We start from the raw sequence: 10,852 nt of genomic DNA on the forward strand, positions 1-10,852 counted from the left end.
ATATTGATAGCAACACTCTCTCCAGGAAGGAGAGACCTGTCTACCTTCTGATTAGTAAGGAAAGGCCAATACTTGAATTTGTCAGAGATGTATTTCAAGCCCCTAGGCCCTCACACTTGGCTTTTACAAAGCTCATGTTGCTTTTCTGAAAGCTTGCAGTCATTATTTATAGAAAAGCTTTTAAGGGAAGTCTCAAATGCTGTAACTGTGTGCTCATTCCAGAGAATCTAAAGCTTGATCAGTTCGTCACGTTTTCTTACTTGAGGTAAAGCAAAATTCCAGAACTATTTAAACAGTTTTTAAACTTTAATTCTTTGCCTGCTGAGTTTTGCTGTTAAAAACCTGACTACAATATGTTTATTTTTGTGCTGTGTTTTCTTTATCATATCTTGCATTGTCAGATGAACCTGGGCTGCAAGATCCCTGTTAGAGAGGTACGTTGGGTGCTTTGGAGGCTGCGCGCTGTCAGGAGTGAGATGATTCACAGCCCATGCACAGGTAGAAAAGAAGAGCAGTTAACGACAGTTAAGGAGGACACTTTGGTAAATGTTCCTGGCAGTGGTATACTGGACATCCCTACTGCAATTACCACTTTTAAACTACTGAGAGATGTGGTCTGCATTTTAGTTATTACTATATTTCCATCATTGGTAACACCAGAAATTGTGTTGATGTTGCTCACTTTTTAATAAAGGGATTCATCAAAATGAATGAATATTTTAAATGAGAGTCCAGTTGTCTTTAAATATAATGCTACTTGTTTTAAATGTTTCTGTCTGCCATTGAATCCTCTGTCACATTTTTTTATTGCCTATGTGGAAAACCATAGAACTTATTGTAGCACATAAAATTGTACAGTACATAACTCAAGCCTTCTTCCATTCTGTTTGCTTAGTCGTTCTTAATTTGGTATGCAGTAGGAAAGGTAATTTACATATAATTACTTCTTTTTCATTGACACTTAAAATTTGCCTGACCGTGCTGTTTCTTTGCAATGAAAGCATTGACATTCTTGACTAATATTGAATAAGCAAACATTAAAATCCTACAGTTCTTGTGTTTAAATATGATGAAAGAGAATCGAGTATGAGACTAAATTAAAATTGCTGTAGCCAGTCTTGCCTGAAACCTCTGTGGCTCAGTGCAGAATTTTAAGAAGACTTCAGCTTGGACACCAAATTCTTGGTTTCTTATTTTCAAAGTGGCTGGCTACCTTAGCTTTAGGTGAGTGTTTGCAATATAAGCTTAATTGCTATGTATGATGTAGTGGTGGTGATGATCTAAATAACTTTAAATTCCAGCTTCCATAGTGTATCTGGGAAGAACTGCAGATTTCTACATATTTCCTTCATACAGCTGCCTTCGTTTCAGTTGGGTTGTTACCATTTTATCTCCTCCTTCTCCTAGCATGTTTTAAAAATGCTGGCTTTCAGGAAAAAAAAAAATAATAAACAGGGGACTTGGAATGGGCCCCTTGCCATCTCCAAAAAATACATTTAATGCATGCAGTAAAAAAAGAAGAGAGACAGCTAGAAGACCAGAGGGCGAAGGAGGTGGAAAAGACGACAAAAAAGAAGATGCTGCCTAATAATGGTACTGCGTGTATAAAATAATGTTCATATGGTTACGATTTTTATATATAAAGAGGTCCTGGTTTAGTCTGATATCTTACATTTTTAATAACTTTTCCTTGAAATAGTGTACTGTAGGTAGCTTTAGTTTGTACTATAATCACTACAGAAATTGCATCATTGTGTAAGAGTGAAGTTGCCTGTAGCAACAGTTCCTTTCCTTCTGTTCGGTCTCCTTCCCCTCCCACTCCCTTGCTCTAGAAGAAACTCTTCCTGCAGCAAAACAGGTAGACAGTCAGATGCTATTAAAGAAAACAAACAAACAAACAAACCCCAACACACACACACCCGGCATTGTGTGTATTCTTTATACATTTTCTTTATTACTTTAGATTTCTACCCTCAAACTGGACGCAGTTTCTAGCCTGGCCTGAAGTGGCTGAAACTGCCATGTTTTGTTATACGGGTTGGGGTTTTTTTTTTACCCCACCCCTTTTGGAGCGGGGGTCTTGCGCTTCAGGGGTTACTGGTTGGGAGCAGTGACGTGCAGAGTTGTACAGAGATACGTAGCTGCTTGCTTAGAGCCTTTTTGGTGGTTTTGGCAAAGTTGACCAAGCAAATATGTGAAGGACAGGCTTTAGCGTGGTCATAATGATACCTGGAAAAAGAGTGCAATGGAGGAAAACAGAGTTGCATGCTTTTGTTGTTCTGTGTGATGTTGCCAGTTAGCTAGCGGATTGTCACAGCCTTCAGCTGCATGCATATGTTCTTCATTTAAACTTCAGTTTCAAATCGCTCTTCACATTCCTTGAGGCTTTTTGAAGTATTTTGAACAATGGCTTTTTCGAACTTACTGAAAAACATTATTTCTGCACTGTTTATTGTCAAATAAAGCTGTTTCTTCTTTAAGTACTTTTTTTGGGGGTATAAAGCAGGTTCTGTTTAAATATTCTGGGTTAATAGTTATAAGACATACAAAAATACATATTTGAAGAGGGATGCATTTCAGTGCTTCCATAGATGTTTAAATAGATGCATTGTTGTATTTAACTAGTACAGTGCAGTGTGTTCTGAACTAAAAGGTGCTCACAGCTAGCTGGCTCTGCCATCCTTCTGTACATCTCGTGTTACCATAACCTCACGCCGAAGCCTTGACTCTGATCTTCCTTTTGCCATACAGTTATCCTCATCTGTTTCTGGTAAATCAGAAAGATTGGGAAGTGTTGAAATATTGTGAGCAATTTCTAGCCTTTTACCTTAGTTAGATCAAAAGAGGATGAAATGGTTCATCCACTCCAAAAAGCTTTCCTCATTAGAAATTAGGAAGTAAAACCATTAGACACTGCCACAAGTGCTGCCAGAGATGAAAGCCAAGTTATGATACCAAATACTGAAGAGTTTAAGTGATGTAGCAGTCCCTGTTCAGGGTGAGTGACATAGATGCCTGTAAAGACCAAGAACCTAGATGTGGAACATGCCTCTAAGTGCTGCACGTCAACCCCCAAAACAGTCACGACACACAAGCACGGACACTGCAGCGAAGGCCTGATGTGTCCAGATAAAACAGCTGCCACAACAGTGGGGTTTGGGTGTAACAAACGGAGGTGGTCACCTGTAGCAGTGCATCTTCCACTTGGCCCTTGTGCATGCCCGATCTACTTAACTTGCTGGGGCATAAATTTGTGCATTGCTCTTTGCTCTATAAGGGTTTAGTGAAAACATCTTTGCTGTCCACGCTGCTCCTTGGGGCTGCTAGGGACAGAGAGGAATCCCTCTTGGAAGCGTCAGTCTGGCTCCTGGTAATGCAGCGTGCGTAGTGTACGGGTACACAACAGCATCTGAACCCAGTGTTGTGTACGACTGCGTGGAGCAGGGTAAGGTTAAGGCATCGTCTAAAGCTCCAGCCATTACCTAGGGTGAAATAGCCTTTCAAATGATCCTCTATCCAAGTGACCCAACAGTGTTGTTGGGTTGAAATATAAACTTTTGCTATGAAAAGGGGTGTTTAAACCAAGTGATGTTCTCTTTGAATGCTGGAGATTGGATGTCAAAGACCAAGTTAGACATCCTATGCTGCCCTTAGGAGCAGTAGGAAGCAGGCAGCCCCGCTGGACAGCTTGGCTTACTCAGGGTCAGTGTTTGAAACAGGTCAGCTGAGTTGCACTCTGGAGGTGCCCATTTTTCCTTTGGCTGTAAAGGGAGCCAGAAGGGACCTGGATGTTTGACTTCAGATGCTAAAAGGAGAGGTAAAAAGAATCCCCCCTGAGTTGTGGAGGCAAGGTAGGGAAGAGTTGTCTGCTTTTGTGATGTATTGCCATTTTCTGATTCCCTTTTTAAAGGTTTGAAATGCAGGGCAGATTCCTCAGGCTGAGAAGGCACACTTCTGGTGAGCCCAACTGTATTGTCAGCATGGACTGAAGGGAGTTGAGGCGGCAAAAGAGAGCCCACTGGCTCCGGACTGCCAATGCCCGAATCTGTGCTGAGAAGAAAGGAGCTGTTTTTTCTGTACAAAACGTGCTGCTGTACCTAATGAATATTGTTGCCCGTCCTTCCTGCTCCAACCTCTGCTTCCTTGCGTAACTTTCATTCTCATCTTACCAGGAATGGCACTGCTCAGCCGTTTGTTCTGTAGGACGTTGCGCTTGTGACTGCGAGCCTGACTTTCCCTGACTCAAAGGAAGGATGCCAGGAGGAAGACTGACAAGTGCTTGAAGCCTCAGCCTAGGATGTGACAAAAACATTTCCCATACAATTGCACGTTTACCCAGCGACTTTGGAAGTGCTACAAAATCTTGATGTTTCGGCTCACTGTAGGCTGTTTTGGAGGGACCTGGGCCAGCTGTACAACACTGAACTGGGCTGTGCAGTGCGGATATCTACTTTGCTGCACCAGAGAAGAGAAGAAGACAGTTTTGAGTCTCAACGTATTACAGATTGAGGCACTGCCTGGGTGGTATATAAGATATATATAGGGGGAGACCAGCTCTGGCAGAAGCAAGTGGGAGTCTTTTTGCTGGCCATACAGTAGGACAGGGAAAGCCCATTTATTAAGTGTGAGCAAGTTGTTCCCTGTGTGTGATGCTGAGTTCTTTGGGCCGTGGTCACGTCTGTAGCAACGACCGGATGTGGTAAAACCCAAAAGTACGAAACACTTCCATTTGTCGCAGAAAATACTGCGCAGACCCCAGGAGATCTGATGCTGAGCCCCAGGAGCGTGGCACAGGGGCTGTAAGGATGTACTCCTGAGTTTCTTCTCAAGCTTGAACAGACCTGGTATCTAAGGGTCCGTCCTCACAAATCCAGAGGATAATGCAAGGAGTGCTCCTGGGGAAACGCATCTCAAGAATCCTATGAACAGACTGGCTCGAAGGGCTTGGGGACATTGTTTGTTGATGGAAAAATATAACCAGGAGCTGAAACTACTGGCTAATTTGGAATAGTTTGCTTCTATGCTGTCTTTGCCCTTGAATTGCCAGTATTTTTTGAAGGTTTAAACACCATTTTATTAAAAACAAAACAAAGTACACACACACCCTCCCCCAAGACCCCTGAATGAAGTATGGTGTTTGCCTGAAATTGCGTTTTCTTCTTTTTCACTGTTTTGCTCAGAATGTTGGAAATGTTGAACGTTGGTGCAAAACTGGTCTCCAGTTTTCTGGCTGGGATGATGAGCTGTGGAGGCGATTATTCCCTCCCCGCTAGTTGCAGATGCTGGAGGATATAGATAAGCCACTGCCATTTGACAGTGGTGTTCATTTAAAGGTCTCTCTGCAATTGCCCGTTCCAGCCTGTTGATGCATCTGTGTTTTCATATAGAGCAGCAAGGCGCGGCCGTGCTCTTGGATCAACCTCCCCGAAGTCGGTGCTGAGACGGGATTAGACTTCGGGATCCCTGGTCCCACCACGTCCTCTCCTGAGTCTCAGTCTCCCCAGAGAGCTGCTGCCACCATGGGCACCTGCTCCTTGAGTAGCTGCTCTGATGATGGCAATGGAGGTGGTAACAGAAATCTGTCTATTTGCATAGTGGATCATTAATTTTCTGTGAGTGCTACGCAGTGCTGCAGGATGTAGGATCTGATGATCTCCAGTTCATTTCTAGCGAGGTTGTGTACTTGTGCCCTCAAAGGGTAAAAGTTGTTTTAAGTGTTGTCAAATAATGAGTCATCGCTGATTAATGTTTGACTGTGCAGGCGGTAGGCACTAGGACCTCTGGGACGCTGCATCTGCAGCCCTTACCAGAAGAGAAATCAGGAAATAACGCAGTAGCTCTTTCTGGGAGTATGCCCTTGAAAATAAAGCTTTGCTGCTCCACATGAAAGAGAATTTACTCTCCAGGAATTCAGGAATCTGAGTCCAGGCTTAACTGTGAGCTACCCCGAGACATCGTTGCCCCCAAGGCCCTGCATGGACGTTGCTGGGAGGTAAGTGCAAGGGTCTGTTAGAGTTGCTGAGAGGTGACGTGTTGTTGTGTCTGCTCTGTCAGTGGAGAGGGAGGGACGTAGTGTTTTAGTGTTAAGAGTGTTGTGGTCAGTGGGGAAAATGGCTAGGTGTCACCCGTTTTTCATCAAAAGATCTGTACTTGCCGTTTGTCCAAGTGACCCTTAGTGTGGCCGGGTGTTTGTAAAAAAGGTTCTCCAGCTTGTTTCAAAGGTGTGTGCACAACGCATCCGGCTCCAATTTCAGTGCAGAGGTGCAACCTGCCAACGCCTGTGTCCCCTCTTCTGCCGCTGTGCTGTTGGGTCCTGGCAGCTCCTCAGCTGGGGTAACTCTGTACACTGGAAACAAGCCTGAACTCTCCAGTTTAGGGTTGGGATGGCTTCACCAAACCCCACCGTGTTTCTGTACTTCTCATCCTTATTGCAAATACTCAGGTTAACTGATTGAAAAAAAAAAGTGTAGAACAGCTCCAAAACAAAGAGGGGGGCAAATAGCTCCTCCCAGGCTTTCTTCCCACGCATCCTGCTTGTGGGAATGTTCATTCCAGTGATGGGAACCACAGGGACCAAATACCTCCAAGAATAAATAGTGGCTTTAGGACAAGGAATGTGAGTGGCACCAGGAGGAAGGTGATTCACTGCCATTGCCCGCTGGTGGCTGGGTGGAGGCACCGGCCGCTCTGCCAGCAGCAGGTATCCATGTGGGGGTGCATGTCCGGCACTCGGATCCCTAGTGCCAGCTGGGCAGAAGAGAAGCCGGGCCCTTGGGTGCTCAGAGTGGAGGATCTGTCCCTTCCAAGCACCACCCACTGTCTGCACACAGGGGCAGGACTGAGCAAAGAGTTGCTGCTTTTCACCAGAAATTACTGTCCTGGAGCAGCAGAAAATGAAGGGCCAACTGTCAGAGTCACTGCCATCCTTCCTGGCTCAGCGAGCATGTCCCTCCTCGTACCAGGTTGTACCATGGCAAGGGGTATGGAGCAGACCCTGTCCTTAAGCTCTGTGCCCATGAGGTCCTCGCCCACCCTGGAAGTGAGTTGAGCTGCATCCAGTCACGTCAGACTTTGGCTGTGCCTGCTGGGCAACAGGCACGGAGCAGCTGCCTTTGCATCTCTAAGTCCACCAAGATAATAGGTGTCGCAGATGGGCTGCAGTACAAGAGGATGTCTGTGCTAGCTAATGATGCTGCCTGCTAATATTAACCTTACAAGAGCTGCAATTGTCCCTTTTTTGTTGTTGTTCTGGATAGGGACTGGCACGGTAAGCCCTCGGCTCCTCACCGTCATGGAGACAGGCTGGGGTTTACCACCAGTGATGCAGAGGAGTGACTGTGACTCACCCTCCAAAAGAGGAATAGCGCAAAGACTGTCATCTCTGCTCCAAGGAGCTGAGTGAGCCCCCGCACCTCTCCCAGCCCAGCAGAGTCAGGGAGACATCGTCCTGCTCTGGCTAGAAGTTTCCAAGAGGCCAGCAGTGGGGTTTCCCGAGAGTGGTGCAGTCAGCGCTGGGTCCCAGCCCCGCATTGTCCTGCCCAGGCTCTTGTGTTCACTGAGCACCAAGAAAACCAGTGCATGAATGAAATCACCTCTCCCCCTCCTCAGATGTTTCTCTTCTCTGGAAGCCAATGCTTCCGTGGCTGTTTTGAGGTCTTGGAAGCAGAGAGGAGCACCAAGCTGCTGGGGTAGCTTCACACTATCTAGTTCTCTGGTACAAAGGAGCAAGGTGGGCATGAAGCGGATTCACCTATGTGGGACGTGGGTCTCATTGGATGGCATCTTTGGCAAAGCTGAAGCGTGTGAGTTGCGAGCATTGAGAAATCGCACCTTCCTTTAGAAAAGGAAAGAAAGCGTCTGCTGTGCAGTGACAGAGAGAAATTCCAACTGCAAAATGGATCTGGAGGAAGGGTGCTGAAATCAGAACAAAACTTACAGAAACCATGACTTGACTTTTAAGAGTCACCCACCGCGGTGGGTGTGGATGATGCCACGGTACGGGGGATGCACGGCAGCCCAGGCAGTGCCACCAAGTACACAGGCTTGGTGTCAGCGACCCAGCGGGTGGGCTGTCCCCGCTCCAGCCCCCTGTGCTGCTAAGGCAGCAGGAGAGGATTTGCCCAATGAGTCCCACCATCCACAATTTCAGTTGTTCAAGGAATTACTGGATGGAACCCTCTGGGAAACTGTCCTCAGGGATAAAGGAGCTGGACAGAGCTGGTAGCTCTTTAATGACATTTTTCTTAGAGCGCAAGAGCTCTCAATTCCCTTATGTTAAAAAAACTCAGGCAAGGAAGGCAGGAAAGCAGCGTGGATCAGTAAGGACCTCCTGGTCAAACCAAAGTGTAAGAAGGAAATGCACAGGCAGTGGAACCAGAGACGTGCATCCTAGGAAGAATATAGGGATGCTGCCTGGATATGCAGGGATGGGATCAGGAAAGCTAAGGCACAATTGGAGTGGAATTTGGCAAGGGATGTGAGGAATAAGAAGAAGGACCTCTACAGGTACATTGGCCAGAAAAGGAAGATTAAAGAAAATGTGTGTCCCCCCTTAAATAAGACGGGAGAGCTGGTGACAACCAACATGGAGAAGGCTGAGGTACTCAACTTTTTTTTTTTTTTTTTTTTTGCCTCAGTTTTTAATGGTAATCTCTCTCTCAAGCCCCTGAACCTCAAGGCAGGGCCTGGGGGAACAAAGTCCCTCCTATTGTAGGAGAAGATCAGGTTCAAGACCACCTGAGGAACCTGAACATACATAAATCTACAGGATCCAACAAGATGCAGCCCAGGGTCCTGAGGGAATTGGCTCATGTAGTTGCCAAGCCACTCTCCATCTTATTTGAAAAGTTGTGGCAGTCAGGCAAAGTTCCCAGTGACTGGAAAAAGGGAAACATCACACCCATTTTTAAAAAGGGTAAAAAGGAGGACCCTGGGAACTACCGACCAGTCAGCCTCACCTCACTGCCTGGTAAGAACATGGAGCAGATCCTCCTGGAAGATATGTCGAAACTCATAGAAGACGGGGAGGTGATTAGAGACAGCCAACACAGCTTCACCAAGGGCAAACCGTGCCTGACTAATCTGGCAGCCTTCTACAACAGAGTGACTGCATCAATGAACCAGTGAAGAGCTATGGATGTCATCTACCTGGACTTCTGTAAGGCCTTTGATATAGTCCCCCACAACATTCTTACCTCTAATTGGAGAGATATGGGTTTGAGGGTAGACTGTTAGGTGACAAAGAATTGTCTGGATGGCCGCGTCCAAAGAGTTACAGTCAATGGCTCAATGTCCAAGTGCAAAGCAGTAACAAGTGGTGTCCCTCAAGGGTCCATACTGGGACCAATACTATTTAATATCTTCATCAGTGGTGTGTATAGTGAGATTGAGTGCACCCTCAGAAAGTCTGCAGATGACACCAAGCTGAGTGGTGCAGTTGATTCACTTGGGGGAGGGGATGCCATCCAGAGGGACCTTGACAGGCTGGAGGAGTGGGCCCATGTGAACCTCATGATGTTCAACAAGGCCAAATGCAAGGTCCTTGCACCTGGGTTGGGGCAATCCCCAGTATCAGTACAGACTGGGGCATGAAAGGATTGAGAGCAGCCCTGTGGAGAAGGACTTGGGGGTAGTGGTGGGTGAAAAGCTGGACGTGAGCCAGCAATGTGCGCTCGCAGCCCAGAAGGCCAATCGTATCCTGGGCTGCATCAGAAGCAGCGTGGCCAGCAGGTCCTGGTGTCCTCAGCACAGGAAAGACACGGACCTGTTGGAGAGGGTCCAGAGGAGGGTCATAAAAATGATCCGAGGGCTGGAACACCTCTCCTGTGAAGAAAGGCTGAGAGAGTTGGGGTTGTTCAGCCTGGAGAAGAGAAGGCTCCAGGGAGACGTTATTGTGGCCTTTCAACATATAAAGGGGGCTTACAAGAAAGACAAAGACTTTTTACCAAGGCTTATTGTGACAGGACAAGGGGCAACAGTCTTAAACTGAAAGAGGGTAGGTTTAGAGTGGACATAAGGAAGAAACGGTGTACGATGAGGGTGGTGAGACACTGGAACAGGTTGCCCAGAGAAATTGTAGATGCCCCATCCCTGGAAATGTTCAAGGTCAGGTTGGACGGGGCTCTGAGCAACCTGATCTAGTGAAAGATGTCCCTGCCCAGGGCAGGGGGGCTGGACTAGATGATCTTTAAAGGTTCCTTCCAACACAAACTATTCTATAAGACTATGATCCTCCCATGGAGGTGACACTGGGGATGAAGGGCTCCATGAGGAGAAGACCCACAATTCTGAATTGGAAAGTGGTCACGTGCATCCCAGTATGACTAGTTGGTGGCAGGGGGAGCACAGGGACCTTGTGGTATCATCCCACGGCCAGCGGATGTGACAATCCTGCCTTGGCCCAACCTTGCCTGACAGCGTCCCCCCTGCGGTGGGCAGCCCCCGTGTCAGCCCTGCCGCGTCCCACATCAGCGGGGGCCCTGCAGCTGGTGCCTCTCGTGGCCCTGGTGACTTGGAGCTGCTGAAACAGGAGGTGAAAAAACAAGTTCCTGGTAAAACCGCATTCCCAGCTGCAGCGATGGGCTCCTGTTGTGCCAGCAGTGCTGGTGGGCGGTGGAGCGCATCTTTGGACTCCAAGGCAGGGAGAAGGGGCAGGGGCCAGGACAGCTGGGTCCTGCTCCCACCTGGGTTTGGGACAGGAGTGTCCCTGGGGTACAGCGGCGTGGGCAGGTTTTGCAGCCTTTTTCTCCCTCCTGTGGTGTGGGGCTGCCCCAGGTGATGGACAAACTTGCAAGGAGCTGCGTTGCCAGAGGAGCCTGTGGGGACAGCAGCAGTGGCCTGGGGCCTGCCAGCA

General features: G+C 47.4%; 1 protein-coding gene across 1 annotated transcript in view; it reads left to right on the plus strand.

Moving 5' to 3' along the window:
* The first annotated feature begins 8,976 nt into the window (after window positions 1-8,976).
* MATK (megakaryocyte-associated tyrosine kinase) overlaps window positions 8,977-10,852 on the plus strand; it is a 6,303-nt gene continuing 4,427 nt past the window's right edge. The window contains exon 1 of the mRNA XM_009277076.1: window positions 8,977-9,102. Coding sequence (XP_009275351.1) covers window positions 8,977-9,102 — 126 coding nt within the window. The remainder of the gene's footprint in view (window positions 9,103-10,852) is intronic.

Source organism: Aptenodytes forsteri, unplaced genomic scaffold, assembly GCF_000699145.1.
Source record: "Aptenodytes forsteri isolate BGI_AS27 unplaced genomic scaffold, ASM69914v1 Scaffold274, whole genome shotgun sequence".
Taxonomy (NCBI): Eukaryota; Metazoa; Chordata; class Aves; order Sphenisciformes; family Spheniscidae; genus Aptenodytes; species Aptenodytes forsteri.